This window comes from Henckelia pumila, chromosome 2 (genome assembly GCF_033568475.1).
Source record: "Henckelia pumila isolate YLH828 chromosome 2, ASM3356847v2, whole genome shotgun sequence".
NCBI lineage: Eukaryota > Viridiplantae > Streptophyta > Magnoliopsida > Lamiales > Gesneriaceae > Henckelia > Henckelia pumila.
In genome coordinates, this window is record NC_133121.1 from 140,697,042 (window position 1) to 140,715,276 (window position 18,235).

Below are 18,235 nucleotides of genomic sequence, written 5' to 3' on the forward strand. Positions count from 1 at the left end.
TTAACTATCATTTCTTATTTTTTTTATTACATTATATTATTTATCTATTTATTATTTATTCTATCATTAAAATCGAACTATATATACCTGTAGTGTACTTTGATAACCTTTTCAATTTTTAATCTTTATATATATGCTCTAAACTCCTAAGCCTCAATCTGTGTTATCTTGTTATTCACACCCAAGTATGTGAGCTGTACTCATATAGAGAAATTATTGTGTCTATTAACTGAATAGGCTTGTGAAATGTGAATATAATTATAAACATTTATAATGATAATAATTGTAGTGTTAGAGTTTACATAAACTCTTCTTTTAAGTTTTACTATTTTTTCTTCTAAAAAAAAAAGTTTTACTATTTTTTCAATTTTGACCTTATGATAATTTTTTAAATTATATATATGTTAAATGTTGACCTTATTATACTGCTCCCAATGCTATATATATGTGGATACTTAAAACTATTTTACAGAAACTATGTATGCTTCTGTATTTTATATTTTAAATTTTAGCCAAATTTGTCATTATCCCGATCTTCGGAATAAAAATAAAAAGATCTCAACTCAATGCATAAAAAAAATTTAAAAATCCTAGCCCGAGTGAAAATATATAAAAACAAAGCTCCGCCATTGCCAATGGATATTATTTTCTTGGATGCTCATAAAGGATTAATTCTTTAAAAGATATGCAAAATACTTCAATATTTTAAACACCACAAGTTGTTATGGTTTCTATATATATATATATTATCGAACTTGAAAGAATCCATCTCTCTTAAAAACATGCCATCAAAAGTACTTGTGACTCCCATGTTCATGCTTCCATTCAATCTTTTCCTCATTCTTCTTCTTCTTCTTCTTCTTCTTCCATTTTGTTTGAAATCTGCATCATCATTTCCACACAAAATCCCAAGACTCAGTCTCTATGATCATGATCATAAAGAAGCATTAATGAACTTGAGAACCCGGCCTGATGGAATTTTCTCCGATGAATACGCAAATATTTCGAAAGATTTCCAAACATATTATTACGATCAAACCCTTGATCACTTCAACTACGGGCCCGAGAGTTATGCAACTTTCAAACAAAGATACGTCATCAATCTCAAACACTGGGGCGGCTCGAATTCGAGCTCTCCAATCCTTGCATACTTTGGAGCAGAAGCATCCCTCGACGATGAGTTAACGATCGTCGGTTTTATCAATGATGTCGCCCCCGATTTCAAAGCTCTTGCCGTTTACATGGAGGTGATCACTAGCTAGCTAGCTAATACATTTAATTTCTCAACTTTAATTTCTTGGCTTGGAATTTATCGTTTTCTTGTAATTCGGTGCATGCAGCATCGATTTTATGGGAATTCAATCCCGTTCGGGCTTACATTGAAAGAAGCCTTGAAAAATGAGACCCTACGAGGGTATTTCAACTCGGCTCAAGCCATAGCCGATTATGCAGAGGTGTTGTTGCATGTAAAGGAAAATTTCTATGCACACAATTCTCCAATTATTGTTGTTGGAGGATCCTATGGAGGAAGTAATTAAGCTTTAATTAACATATATATATATATATTCTCATTTCATTCAAGTGATCAAATTTCGTTGGTTAATTTAATGTTTTTTTTTTTCAAGTGTTGGCCTCGTGGTTTCGACTCAAGTATCCACATATAGCATTGGGAGCATTGGCGTCATCAGCGCCTGTGCTTTATTTTGATGACATCACTCCACAGAATGGATACTATTCCATTGTCACCAAGGATTTCCAGGTTACGTACTTACACAAATATTTCTTTTACCGGTTATTATTATTAATGTTTGGATTAACCGGCAGGGCCGACGAAAATCATCGTCCTGATTTGACTTTAATGTGTCAAGATTCTTTTAAATTCTCTTACGCTTTCTAACCATCGATGATACAGGAGGTTAGCGAAACTTGTTTCGAAACTATTCGAGAATCGTGGGCTGAAATTGAAAGAGTCGCCTCCACACCCAATGGCCTCTCAAGTCTTACTCAACAATTCAAGACCTGCTCGTAATATCTATTTTTTAAAAAACATAATTTTCATGTCTAGTTACTAAAATTCTTTTGAATATTATGTTATAGCTACATAGAAATAAATCATCAATTATCCCCATACGTACGTGGAAAAATAAAATAAAATAAAATAATTTCATGGAATTTCAGGGAATTGAGTAATTATTATGAGCTACAGTTTTTCTTGAAATTAATGTACGCAAGGGCTGCTCAATATAATCATCCGCCAAGTTATCCGGTGACGATGATTTGTGGCGGGATCGATGGAGCTCCTAATGGAACTAGTATCCTTGGCCGGATCTTCGCCGGAGTTGTTTCTTATAAAGGCAATCAGGCATGCTATAATACTAGTAGTGCTATTTCCACGGAAACGATAATGGGATGGCGATGGCAAGTATGGATCCATATTAACATTATTGTTTTAATCATATATATATATTTTAGTTTACTGGAACTTTTACGTTTTTCATTTCCATGGTTGCATATTTAAGTATGAGAAATTATCTGATTAAATCTAAGTGGACTTTTCTTGATTCATGCATATTATTCAGATATTCCTTTAAAAAGAATAATATATAGTTGCATATATATAAGTAATTGACCGAGGGTGGATGTGAATTTCCAAGCAATATTCAGGAGAACCTAGGCCAAGTCAAGATTGGACAAGTGATCATAACTAGCCATATTGAAATTTACGCATAATTTTCTTTAAAAAAAATTATGTTTTAATGGTTCTGTATCCTAAATTGTTTTTTTTTAGTATAATGCGTTTTTTTTATTTTTTGCTAATTGTATTAAAATAAAAGTCTACAATATTGTTGTGATGGTCAAATATATATATAAAATTGGAAAATAAGTGGTCAAATAACTTGTCCAATAATCCATTATTTGTTTATTATACATTAATTTTTAATTTTTGAACATTTTGATCTAATTATATTCGTCGAGGTAAGACTATTATAAAAACAAAAAATATGAAAGTTAGTTAACGCACCAGAACTCATGAACTTTAAATTTTGATAGATTTGTAGTGAAATGGTGATCCCGATTGGCATTGACAATGGGACAATGTTTCCGCCATCGCCCTTCAATCTAACGCGATACATCCAGTTATGCAAGCTCCGATTCGGTGGAATTGGTGTTTTACCACGACCTCACTGGGTTACAACTTATTACGGAGGCCATGTAATTAATTTATTAATTTCTATTTCTAATTTATTATATTATATTATTTTCATGCAAACTTTATAGGTGAAAAACAAAATTAATATCCATCAATTATATGTGCAGGATATTAAATTGGTTCTTCAAAGGTTTGGAAGCAATATCATATTCTCCAATGGGTTAAGAGACCCATATAGCAGTGGAGGGTATGTATGTTCATTATATGTATGTATATGCATGTGTATATATATATATAATCACAAAAACTCATGTGAGACGGTTTCACATGCATGATTAAGTTTGGTCAATTTGTGAAACAGATATCTTATTTCAATCATCCATGAAAAAGTTTCACTTTGCCAAAAATATTACTTTTTTATGGTGAATATGGACATGATTGAACCATCTCACGATCCGTGAGACCGTCTCATAAAAGACCTTCTCATCAATAATTCTTTTCACATTTCATATATGTAGACATATTTTGTAGAGTAACACTCCTGTGAGACGGTCTCATCCGTGAAACGGGTCAACCCTACCCATATTTATAATAATAAGTAATACTTTTGGCATAAATTGTAATATTTTTTAATGGATAACCCATACAAGAGATCCGTCTCATAAAAATGATCCTTGAGACCGTCTCATAGGAGTTTTTGCCTATTTTGTAATATATTGAATGAATTGTATTTTAAAGGGTGCTAGAGGACATATCACAAAGCATTGTTGCGGTGTCTACAAGGAATGGTTCTCATTGTTTGGACTTGCATTCTGGGAACAACACAGACCCAGAATGGCTGGTGCTGCAACGGAAAACAGAAGTCAAGATAATGGAAGGATGGCTTGAGACATATTATGCTGACATGGTCGGAATCAAGGGCGGGCTAGGCTCGGCTTCAACCCAATCGACCCCTTGGTCTCACTACCTTATGGGGTTTGCTCAAATTTTCATTTATATGTTTTTCTTTTAACCTTGCGTGCGCACTGATCATTGATCACTCTAAATTTGCTTTAGAGTATTTGGAACATTAACTAAGCAACTATTTGAGCTGACTATATGTGTGAACCCGTTATTCACATTCGCGCGTGTTTATATATGATTCTACATGAAATTTAAAATTATAGACCTCACATGTATGTAGTAATAATTGAGAATGATTGGATTTATTTTTAGGGTAAAGCGTAACGTCATTTCAATTTGACAGATGTTGAAACAGTTGAATGACAATGGAGAAAATATGTTTTGTGGAATTTAAAAATAAAATGCTAGCCTTTGGGATTGTTAAAATAATATCGTTATCCTCGTGGCACGATTTTTATTTTATTTTTCATATTTTTATTTTATTTTTCATATTTATAGTTCTTAGCTTTTGCATCTTATTTATTTAATCCAAACTTGAAATATTGATGGATATTATATTCCACTTAAAATCCACATTGATGTTTATAATATGGTGAACCAAATGTTTGCGCTACATATATATTAATCGAAAATAATAACTTGTCGATCGGTATACTTTTAAAAGTTAAAAAAAAATATTTAAAATCTCAAAAATATTTATTCGACGTTCTTTTGTACATGATGAGCATACGGTAGTTTTGTGTTTTTGGAAAATTGTAATTTTATTTTGATAAATTAGTATGTTTTTGGTTTTAGTCTTATAATTTGCCAAAATTTGGTTTTCATTCAATAACTTGGATTTTTTTTCTTTAGCTTTGATCATTTTTCATCTGAATATGTTACTCAACAAATATTGCCATCGATGTTCTATTACGTAGCTTACGAGACGAGAATAAAACTTATATCAAATACATTAAAATTTACCTGAGCAAAAATAAAAGAACACGACATGAAGATTTGTTCATCCCATGCATTTTGAAATTGAATGTCGTTTTTCTTTATTTTTCTCCATTATTTTTACTTATGTATATTAGATCGGTTCAAATTTAAAAGACTTCCGGTGGGGAAAAAAAAGACAAAAAAATCAGTTATTGGATGGAAAAAAGCTTTCATAACTTTCGGGACTAAAACTCAAAACATATCAACTTAAAGGTTAAAATTACAAATTTCATTTTAAATTAAATTTGTGGATAATAATATTCGATTTCAAGACTAAATATGAAATTAAGGCATAGTTTGGTACACTTGATAAGTGAGTGATTAATAAATTATCCTCTCTCATCTCATGTTTCGTACATTTTTAAAAAGCTCATGATAAGTTAATGAGCCCGTGATAAATGCCTCTACAAGTAGACTATGTATCCCTTTAATTTGATGTCATAAATTTAATACAAGCAAAAAAATACTACAAAAATCCAAATTTAATTATTACATTTTGCAGGTGCAAGATCTTGAATAACAATGAAAAATAAAATTTATCATGTCATGTCATAGTTTGGTATACTTGATAAGTGAGTGATTAATAAATTATCCTTTCACATCTCATGCTTGGTACATTTTTAAAAAGCTAATGATAAGTAAATGAGCCCGTGATAAATACTTCTACAAGTGGACTATGCATATCCCTTTAGTTTGGTGTAATAAATTTAATACACGCAAAAAAATATTACAAAAAACCAAATTTAATTATTACATTTATGTAGGTGCAAGATCTTGATTAATAACAATGAAAAATAAAATTATGTTAATGTTAATTTCGTCGTTACAATCCAATATATAAATTTAATCACTCTTGTTAAAACTATATCAAACATTTAATATAGTATCCTATCATTTTGTTTATCCTTAATTTATCCTTATATTATATATCCTATACTTATCCTATCCTATGTACCAAACTATGCCTAAAGTTAATTTCGTCATTACAATCCAATATATAAATTTAATCACTCTTGTTAAAATCATATCAATCATTTAATATAGTATCCTACCATTTTACTTATCCTTAATTTATCTTTATATTATATATCATATACTTATCATATCCTATGTACCAAACTATGTCTTAAGGCTGCGTTTACTTACGTTGATAGGATTGTGAAGATATAATTTATTAGATGATTATTAAACTAATTAGATATGATATAGAGTGTTATAGATAAATAATAATTTGTTTACTGTGATTGATTACGATTGTAATTAGAATTGTGATTAAACAAAAATTCACAATTTTTCCCTTTAAATATAAAAGAAAAGATTAGAAAGAAGGTTATATTAGGAGTTTTCTAATTTTTTTTCTAGTTATACAAGACATATATTATTTATCCTTAATGAAATTGAAGATTAAAAATCATGCTCAAATCTAGTTATTAACGGGCCCTTGATTTTAGGAATATTTGTAAATTTTTAAGTAAACATGTGATGAATTATTATTAATAGTCTTATCACATGATAATCATTCCAAGTAAACGCAGGCTAAGGGTTTTTCCCATCCCGCTAACTCATCAGCTTTATTAATGAAAGTTAGTAAAGGCCAATGATAATGTCTAGTGACACATCCCCCAATAAATAAATCAAAAGTCTACTATCCATCATTTCTCCCAATGATCAATTCAAATGTGAAGGAAATTTGGGTACATACTCGTACATATAAGAAACTTTTTCCCCCTTTCAAAAAGAAACTTTGTTTTTTCTAATAAATATTGAAAAATTTGAAAAATTAACAAATTATTTTTTAAAAACTAAAATCTATTATCAAGGGTAGTTTCAAACCCCGGCCCGTTCTTGAGGAGGCGAGGTTTGAGACCCTGCCTTCTCGAAGGTTAATGAGGCAGGTTTTTTTTTCTTCTAAATAAATATATATATAATGCAAAATTCATAATTTTAAAAAATTGTCGTTTTAAAAATATGTAGAATTTTTTAATCGAAAGATATGTTACAATAATATTATTTTTCTAACTGATGTATCCACAGCATCGCTTCGTCCGATAAAAAATCCTTTTATTCTCTTTTAGTTGAATTTCTTGGTTCCGTCCCTGATTAAACGATATGTTTTAGTAAAATAATTTTGAAACAAAAATTATCAATATAAATGTGAATTATTTCATGTACACTTAGGAGTTAGGACACTTCTTTAAAGATATGTTGAACTGAATTGTGTAAGCCCACAAAATAATTAAAAGTATTTTTCTTGAAAATTCCATTGTTCTTGTAGTGAAAGATCTTAACTCAATGTTGGATTTCATGTTGGTTTTCTAACCATAACACAGGTGCTTGATAAAAAAAATCATTTTAGCAAAGTTAGATCGTAAAAGTTCTATAAAATATCAAGGACTGAGACGGAATTAATTAATTTTTCATGAACTGAAATGCACATTTATTTAATCGAAAGAACTTGAAAATTGATGATCTTTATATTCCGCATTTATGTTTATGATAAGGAGAAACAAATATGTGAATTATCATCGCCCTTCAATTTAACACAATACATTGAGGATTGCAAGGGCAAGTTCGGTGTTCCACCACGACCTCACTGGATCCAATTTATTACGGAGGCCACGTAATTATATTTGCTTATATTTATAATTTATAAAATTATTTTAATGAAAACTTTATATAATAAAATATCTATTAATTATATATACTAGCATAATCGCATACGCATTGCGTGTGTATAAAATCATGCAATATATTTAATATGTATGTTATATATAAATATTATTTTTTAAATAATATTTAAATTTATTTTTTAACATTTATAAAATAATATAAAAATAAATTTAAATTTTTTTTATCAATTTATCTTATCTACAAAGTTTAGTTGAGAAAAATATGGAAATTTGAAATATAAAAAAAACAAATAAAAATAAAATTATAATATTTATATTACATAAGGGCAATTTTGGCAATTTAAAAGATGGTGTCTAAGGGAAAGATTCTTTATATGTAGGGAGAGATTTATAAAATAATATAAAAATAAATTTAAATTTTTTTTTATCAATTTATCTTATCTACAATGTTTAGTTGAGAAAAATATGGAAATTTGAAATATAAAAAAAACAAATAAAAATAAAATTATAATATTTATATTACATAAGGACAATTTCGGTAATTTAAAAGATGGTGTCTAAGGGGGAGATTCTTGATATATAGGGAAAGATATGCAGGATATCAGATTGGTTACGTTTTTCAAAGGTTTGGGAGCAATATTATTTTATCCAATGGGCTAAGAGATCCATATAGCAGTGGAGGGTATGCTAGCTCATTAAGATAATTAATAAAGAAAAAAAGTATACATGAGGAAAATTAGGTTATTTAATGGGTTAATTGTCAATCACTCCCTAAAACACTTTATAACTTATTTATAAATCCCTACATAAATAAAACTTACTTTCAACTCTCTGGAGAGAGAAACTTTTGTTTTTAAATACCAATTTTACCCTTATCTCTTAAAAAAAATAAAAAAAATGAGAGAATGGATAATAAAAACAAAACTAATCCAAATAGTATATATATAAAAATTCAAATTAAAATCAAAGAACATAAACCATATCATATACATGTTTATATTGATACAGGAGCAAGTATGTGTTTAGGAAGGAAGCATATACTTCCAAATCATTATTGGAAGAAATATGATAAAGGATTAAAAGTTCGAATAGGAGATGGATCAATAATCATGCTTAATACAGTAGCAGAAAAATTAAAAATAGAAATAGAAGAAACAAAATTTGTAATATCCATTATATATCAAATAGAATCAGGAATGGACATTATAATAGGAAATAACTTTTTAAGAGAATATCTTCCCTTTACACAATTTGAAGATCACATAACTTTAAACAAAGGATCATCAATGATTTACATTCCCAAAATACGAACAACATTTCGCGTAGGAAATGAAGGATTTACAAAAAATTTCATAAATGAAATACAAATCCAATAGAACTAAAAATAGAAAATATTTTAACGATTAATCCTGAAAAAGAAATCATGAGGAAATTTCATGATATATGTTCTGAAAATCCTCAGGACAAAATTAAGAAAAGAAAACAATTCATTGCTTCAATAAAACTCAAAGACCCTAATATCACAATCCGTGAAGCACCAAGAAGATGTAACATGGATGATGCAAAAATATTTGAAAAAAAAGTTCAAGAATTATTAAAACTTAAGATAATCATCCCTAGTAAAAGTCCACACTCTTCACCAGCCTTTTATGTCAGTAAGAAAGATACTGATAAGAAAAGAATGGTAATTGATTATCGAAAGATGAATAAAGCAACAATTATGGATGGATATTATATCCCAAATAAGAATGATTTACTATCTTATAGAGGAGAAATAAAATATTTTTCCAGTTTAGATTGTAAATCAGGATTCTGACAAATTCAACTAAAACCACAAACACAATTACTTACAGCATTCAGTTGTCCAAAAGGACAGTATCAATGGACTGTATTACCTTTCGGACTTAAACAAGAACCAGGTATCTTTCAAAGATATATGGATGAATCTTTTAAATCATATATAGATTTTTGTTGCGTTTATATAGATGACATATTAATTTATTCAAAAACACTAGATCAACATTATAAAGATCTCATGACAGTTTTAGATATTTGTCATAAAGATGGAATTATACTTTCTGAAAAGAAAGCACAATTATTCAAAACAAAAATAAATTATTTAGGATTACAAATATAAGATGGAAAACATTGTTTACAATCGCATATACTTAAGAAAATTCATGATTTTCCTAGTGAAATCAAGGATAAAGATCAATTAAGAAGATTTTTAGGATTATTAACTTATTCTGGAAATTACATTAAGAAACTTGCAGAAATCAGAAAACCTCTTCAGATAAAACTTAAACAGGACTATAAGTGGAAATGGTCGAAAGAAGATACTAATTACATAGACACTATTAAAAAGAAAATAATTAGAATCTTCCTGAATTATATTTTTCTTCAAATAAAGATATAATAATAATTGAAACAGACGCTTCAGATGAATACTGGGGAATATAAATTGATGAAATGAGATTTATATTCAGAAACATGAATTATTTTATGACTTTCAGTCATCCGAACATGCCTCAGAAAGCATGGGGAATATAAATTGATGAAATGAGATTTATATTCAGAAACATAAATTACTCTTTGAGTAAAATAATCAATTTAAGATTGATTCAATTCTTGCAAAAGAATTTATAAATGCAATGATACGCATAATAAAACTATCCGAATTACTCACGAAAAGAGTTATTTTACTAACCATTATATATATAAATATATTTTCTTGTGCAGAGTATAATCAAGATGGAGCAACTAAGTCAATTAAAAGAACAATTGATTGAATTGCAGGAAGAAATTCAAATTCTTCAACTAAAAGAAAGGAATTTGAGTAGAAAAATTCAAAGGACAGAAGAAAAGATGATAACTTCATCATCATCATCCTCACCAAGAACACCAATCAAAATGGCAACTCCATTTGACAAAATAATAGAGATAAAAGAGAAACAGTCAGTGGTCACAGCCAACACTGACAAAGAAAAAGAAAAGAAAAAAGAACCGGTGGACACAGCCAGCACTGAGAAAAATAAAAAAGAAGAAAGGACGTTTAAAAGTGCCCTTGAAAAGAAAGAAAGAAAGATGGTCAATCTGCGACCACAAAAACCAATTTTTGAGAAAACAAATTTTTCAGAAAAACTCAAGACTGAATTCTTTGAAATACTAAACTATTTGAGAATAGCCAAACCATCTGCAGAATCTTGGCTACAAACTTGTGACACACAGAGCATATCAAGAGCAAGAACACTGCAAGGTGCTCCAACGCATGAAGTCGCAAGATTCTTTTCAAATGGATTATTAAGTGGATTGGAAGTCAGTCCCAACAATCAAGAAATAGAACTATTTCCATATCAGTTGAGAAATAGTATCATCCAGTTCAAGAAAGCAGTCTTTAAGGACGATCCAGTATTAACATTGAGTATTCACTCAACCCTTCCAGATTGGGATGATAACAAATTCTATCAACCAATGGTATATATTCAATGTCGAAAACAAAAAGACAAGTTCTTATTCGAAGGATCAAATGAAGAGAAACCAGTAATGGATATCTCAACACTTCCTGAGATAAGAATAAAGACATTGATTGATATGATCTCAAAGACAGAAAAGATTGATGGAAACTCAAAGGTTAAAATAAATTTTGCAACCAGTAAAATTTTATTAACCACTGGACACAAGAAGACAATCCAAAAGAAAGAACAAGCCATGTTAGCTCAATTCGAAGCTCCAATATATGAAGTAAGAGTTGACATGACCTGAGAAACCCAACAAATATTATGTCAAAAACTAAGAACAATGATATCCACTCACAAATGTGGACATTTCCAACCCATTCAGACAGAAGAAACAGATGTCAAAGAGGACAAACCAGCTGTCAAAGAAGACAAACCAATAAAGAAATGGTCCGAATGCACCAGTGATTCAGAGAGTGACACAATGTAAAAACAAATGAAATCGTGGACCACACCACATGTTAAAGGCATCCACTCAGATGTAAAATGAGCTGTTTCCATTATGTAGTGTCGGGTGATCCCCCTCTTTTCTTTTATTTTTAATTATGTATGCGTTTCTCCACGCCTATAAAAGTAGATGTTTTGTGTTGTAAAAGGGTAAGTGAAGTTTGAGTATCTCTCTCTTCTTAAAGTTTCTTACAATCTGGTTCATACAAGACGTATGAAAACTATCAGAAACTAAGAAACATAAAATCAGAAACAAAATAAGCCTTATGGCTAATAACTAAACAAGCAGGTCGTAAGGAGGATAAGGTTGGAAACCAATCATTGAATATTCATGGTTAAGAGTAAACCTGAAGATCCATAGAGCAAGTACCAGTTGATCAAGTGATCGTTAAGGAAAAGCAAGGATTTGGCCTCTGCTCAAAACCAAGATTCATTCAAACAAAGTAACTTTTCTAAACCTCCTGCAGCCCTTAATTCAAAGAAATAGTCAAAATACATTAATCATGTCATCATCCTTTATAAGAAATGGAAGATTAATAATAAAAAACTGGTTCGAAATAGAAGATGATCATGAATATGATACATTTCGTGAATATCGTTTAAATACTTCTGATTTAACCATATTTGAATCAATTTATCAACTAAAATTTGTATTAATAATCCATGAATGGAACCAAACTAATATGAAAACATTTATCTGTTATAAATGAATCAGATCTGAAAATCCATGAATCAGATCTGTAAATCCATGAATAAGAAAATTCATAAGAATTTGAAGAATTCCGCAACCTGGTATCAGAGCTTAAATAAAGCAAATTATTAATCCCTGAATTAACTTTAGATATTGAGATTAAAAATTTATTTGATAAAATAATCTTACTAAAAGATTTACGTCAAATAGATCAATTATGGAATAAAATAAAAGATCTCCAAACCTTTTATTTCAAAAATCATAAAAAAGAACATTTTTCAAGCAACTGGAAAATGATAATTCAAATTTCTGAAAACGATGAAATTGAAGACATAACAATATGTTATGAATAAGAACAAACTTTGTTATCGAAATCCGATCAACAAAAATAAAATAATAAAAGTAACAATTTTTACTAAATGGAAAATGTATGAAAATACAAAAATGAATATCTTTAATTTATATTCTCAAAATATAAATTTTGATATAGAAAATTGTGAAAACAATTTGAAACATCTTAAAAATTTTCAATCTTCAATTGATAGTATCGAAGATTTTCAGAATTTATTAGAACAGATAGATTCGACAAAAAGGCTTTTAATAGCCTTAAGAAAATTAAGAAGTTCTATCATCTGTTAAAATGACAGAAGTAACAATTCCAAATCAAAACAACCTAGTCGATGAATCTGAAGAATCTGAAAAAAACCAAAAGTATAATTTGAATATTATATTCAATCAAAGCAAGTTTGCTGAAATACAGAAAACAAGGTTTTCTAATTCAAAAACAAATTTAATAGACCAACCAGAAATACTAAGTAAGATTTCAAATTTTATTAATCCCAGGAAAAATTTAATTTATTATTCTATTCGTAAAAAAGAACGATCTTGTAAAATAAATAACGAATCAAGGTCTAATACTCTGAAGTTATTAACAACTCAAGATATTAATACCATCATGGCAAAAGCCAGTGAAAAAGAACGATCTGAACTGAAATATGTTCATATCGGAGGAATTGAAATAATAATATCAGCTCACTACCGAGAAGGAATAGATACACCAATTGAAATAACAGTTCGTGACAAAAGAATACGTAATTTCGAGGATTCTATCCTTGGAAAAATTGAAGGAAATTTATGTTACAAAAAGATGAAATTTTGTATTTATCCACAATACAATATATCTCTTTTTGATAAAAACATAAATGACGTTTTAACATTAGATTATTACTTTTATAGAAATAATCTTATGTTAACAGGAAACCATCCGATCAATATAAACTATGTTGTCGGTTTAGCAATAAGTAATAATTCTCAAACAGGAATAATTTCAACAAAATCAACTATTTCTGTTGAAAGAATGTTTGAAAATATTACAAGAATTGAACACCCTCGAAAAGCATTTATTGAAGAAATAAATCCCTATAAACGATGGAGTTCAGATGACCTCCAAATCACAAAACAGCCTGTACCAAGAAGATCATTATCATTTGCTAGAAATGATGAAGATATTTTTGATAAGATTGGAACCATGAATCAAAATATTCTTAAAATTAAACAAGCTATTGTTAATGAGTCAACCTCATCGCAATGACGTTCTTAATAAAATTAGAAAAAGATCTAGGAGATTTAGAAAATAATATTAATAAGATCAATCTATCAATACAAGAATTAGAGAAGAATTTCAAAGAATATATTGATTTAGCAACGACTAGATTAATAATTGAATAAGAAAGACATAGTAATGAAATATTAAACTATCTTAAGGAAGTTCTTCCAATAGATAAAGGAAAAAGAAAAATGGAAGAAGAACCACCATTCAAAATTGAATCATGGTATAAAAATCCCCTTAGTTATGGCAAACATAAGTATGGAGATGTTTAGTGAAACCGACTCATCTGATTTTGAACAAATAGGAGTAAATACAGAAGAATTATATCATTCAGAATTATATCATTCACATCAGGACTCAGAACAATACAGAGATATGGATATTTCAGAATCAGAATCTGAAGATGATTCTAGACCACGATTAAATCTACGAACGAATGTAGAAGGTAGTGGTGGAAGAGATGATGAAGAATTTAAATATAACAGAGACCAATACTCTGGATCTTATAAAGATGTTAGAGATATTCTTAGAGAATCAAAAACATCAGGATTTGTGAAACAAAATATCTTAGATTTAGGATGTTCAACAGCCAAAGAAAAAAAATCAAAGATAGATCATTGGGCAAATAAACTATCAGTACAAATTTAATTAACATCATTATTAGACAAAAGTGAAAATATTCAAGTTTTAACTCATGGGATGATAAAAATGACACTGGTAGGAGCAGTAAGAACTTGGGCTGAAAACCTAATAATTACTAATCTACCACAAGGAATAACAGGACATCGATATTTCGAACTATTTGTTGATGCCTTGTACCAAGAATTTTTAGGAGTTTCTAATAATGATGCTAATTTGGTAGCTAAGAATATAGAACAAAATAGAGCAATATTTATATTAAATAATATTAAATTATGAAATTTATGTTACTTAGAAGAATTTATTTGTGATTATGAAACAAACTATTATCAATTAATAGATGCTGATAAAAAAAGAACATTATAAACTAAGTATCTTTAATAAGATACCTAATATACCTATACACAGTAAAGATGAATTCTTAACTAGTCCTTATGCTAAAACTTTAGGATGAGCTATTAAATTCATCAAAGACATAATAACAAAGAAATGTCATGAAGTAACACTAAATAAAAGAATCTCTAAATCCTACAAACAAAACAATAAACTTTGTTGTGACAAAATGGAATTCACAGTAAAAGAATACGGTTGCAAAACAAACATGTCACATAAATATTTAAAACGACAGAAACAGAATAAATTTAATAAATCTTATAAATATTTTAATAAGAAATTTATTACCTATAAGAAAAAGAAATTTAAAAAGAATTTCTTCAGAAAACCTTATAAAAGAAAATTTTATAAAAAGTTTGATAACAAAAAACCACCTTGCCCAAAGGGTAAAGGAAAAAATTGCACATGTTGGTTGTGCAACGAAGAAGGATATTATGCGAATGAATGTCCAAAACGAAACGAAAAGAAAAATAAAATTAAATTTCTTGAAGAAATATATACTATTGGATTCTATCCCGTAGAAACAATTGAATTTTCATCCGATGATGAAAATATTTATTATCTTGATGAATCAAGTGAATCAGGTTTTGAATCCGATTTCACATTTGATAATTCAAGAAATAATAATGATTAAAATAACGACAAGAACATTTTCGTAAAGACAAATATAGAGAGTAAATTGAAAGTTATGTTTGATTTAGGGAGTTATCTACAAGTTGTCCTTATTTAATTTGTTTTCTCAAAATTTTAATGTATAGTATAAGATGACGAAATTATCCTGTTAACTTATGACATAAATATTTTTATTATTATTACAATTAGAGTAGATGTTTTTTTTCGTCATATTCTCAACATCCTATGTAATCGATATTTAGTTTTAATGATTATTTGTGTCATTTTGCATGATCTTCTTGTATATTTTTATATATAAAGGGTGTTAGAGGATATATCACAAAGTATGGTTGTGGTGTCTACAATCAACGATATGCTTCCAATTCCATCTTTATCAAGAATAATTCCCTATTAATCTAATTGTTTGAATCATACATAATCTTGATAAGATTCCTAGATAGATAAATAAAATTGCCCATTTTTTCACTTTTTAATTTTTTTTAATTTTTATTAATGGCCAGAAATTATGGGGGTAAACGCACTAGATTAGATGTATTAATAAGTTTTCACTTACATAATTTAGCCTTTTCGATTCTTCATTAACAATAAAAACTGAAAAATATTTTATCGTTATATATATACTATTATATAAAAGTTGAGTCTATTATAGTATTTAACTTTGAGGATACCAAAATTTTTTATTCCATAATTATCTCTTCTTATCCACTATCTCAATAAACCTCCCTCTCAATCTATTTTTTGGTTTTTTTAAAAAAAATACATAAAACATCATTTATTTTACACAATACAAAGTATGTGCATTTGCACTAATTTATATTATTTTGGGAACAAGACGGATCCGGAATGGCTGGTGATGCAACAAAAAACAGAAATCAAGATAATGGAAAGATGGATCCAAACATACTATGCCGATCTCAACAAAGCACATACTTCTTCGATATAAATGTACTACGTACATCAATTATTATTAATATTTTAAAATAATGTCTGGAAATCTCATAATTTCATTCCCGCTCGGGAATGTGGCTTGTTAAAATTTCATTATTTTATTCTTGCTCGGGATATGATTTATACTTTGTAAAATTCGTCTTACTTCTAGTTTATTAGAGTTAACAGTAGTTAATGTCGGCAAAAGACACATGGGAGCCATGCATTAAATGCATGGTTACATATTCAAATATGGTTGACAGAAAATGGACGGCAAGTGTTTTCTCATGTCTATACCATGTTCAGACGAGAATCCTCTACTATAAATAGGTGTCTCCTTTTAAGTTGAATCGCATCCCACAGCTCGAGCAATTCTTCAGTTCTCGAGTGTTTTTCTTCTCTTCAGTATATTTCTATATATATTTGTGAGATATGTTTTCTCCTGTATAAGAGAGTGAGTATCTTTTTGGAAATACAGAGAGAAGTTGTAATTCTTCAAATATTATAGTGGAATCATTTGGTCTTGCCCGTGGTTTTTACCCTAATATTTTTTGGGGTTTTCCACGTAAATCTTGGTGCACGTGTCTATTTATTCTTCAACGTTACTACCAATGTTCTTTCGGATAATTTAAATTTTGACGACGTCTTAACTGCGGTAAAGAGCACTTCAAGAGAGAGTGTATGAAGAGAATCGATAAGGGATCTCAAGGAAATATGGCCTTTGAAAAGTCTTGGTTGGTGGATGCATTAAGTGACAAAGAATAAAAGATTGAAACGAAAACTTTCAGAGCCGTACACGAAGAAGGAAAATTCTCAAATGAGTTTTCTTCTTTTGCACATAACCGAGAGATTGCACCTATAAATAGGTGCCTCCCCTTCAGTTGAAATCCATCCCAACATCGAGTGTTTTTCTTCTCTTCAGTATATTTCTATATATATTTGTGAGATAGGTTTTCTCATGTATAAGAGAGTGAGTGTCTCTTTGGAAACACAGATAAAGGTTGTAATTCTTCAAATATTATAGTGGAATCATTTGATTTTGCCCGTGGTTTTTACCCTAATATTTTTGGGGGTTTTCCACGTAAATCTTGGTGTCTATTTATTCTTCAATTTCCATAGTTTCTATCTCGTGATGCCGCACCTGGGAGCAACAAGTGGTATCAAAGCCTTTGCATAAAATTTTTTAAAATTCTGAGTATGCTCTGTGGTTCAGCTTTGACTGATCTTCCACATCAGAAAAGATTTTTTGAAGATTTTATAAAGCAGGATTCTTGTAGTCAAGATGACGGCAAAATACGAGATAGAAAAGTTCAATGGGAGCAATTTTTTACTGTGAAAATTAAAGGTGCAAGCAATTTTGACAAAGGAGCGTTGCTTGACAGCTATTGGAGATAGACCGGCGGACGTCACGGACGATAAAAAGTGGAATGAGAAAGGAACTCAAGGAATTGTGGCCAGTACTTCAGGCAGTGGTAAAATATTATTCAGCGAAGCAGCAACAGTTGCGGAAGGCAGACACAGATTTTGTGATGCCTGGATTATGGATTCAGGAGTGACGTGGCATATGACGTCAAGGAGAGAATGGTTCGGCCAGTATGAACCAGTCTCGGGAGGATCTGTATTCATGGGAAATGATCATGCCTTGGAAATCTCTGGGGTCGGTACCATTAAAATCAAAATGTTTGATGGTACTATTCGCACCATACAGGAGGTACGACA

The 18,235-nt window shown here is 29.4% G+C and overlaps 1 protein-coding gene across 1 annotated transcript in view; it reads left to right on the forward strand.

Moving 5' to 3' along the window:
* Positions 1-782: 782 nt before the first annotated feature.
* LOC140878554 (uncharacterized) overlaps positions 783-18,235 on the forward strand; it is a 39,243-nt gene continuing 21,790 nt past the window's right edge. The window contains exons 1-9 of the mRNA XM_073282159.1: positions 783-1,247; positions 1,341-1,530; positions 1,626-1,759; positions 1,913-2,025; positions 2,179-2,422; positions 3,052-3,213; positions 3,319-3,398; positions 3,890-4,058; positions 17,862-18,196. Coding sequence (XP_073138260.1) covers positions 783-1,247; positions 1,341-1,530; positions 1,626-1,759; positions 1,913-2,025; positions 2,179-2,422; positions 3,052-3,213; positions 3,319-3,398; positions 3,890-4,058; positions 17,862-18,196 — 1,892 coding nt within the window. The remainder of the gene's footprint in view (positions 1,248-1,340; positions 1,531-1,625; positions 1,760-1,912; positions 2,026-2,178; positions 2,423-3,051; positions 3,214-3,318; positions 3,399-3,889; positions 4,059-17,861; positions 18,197-18,235) is intronic.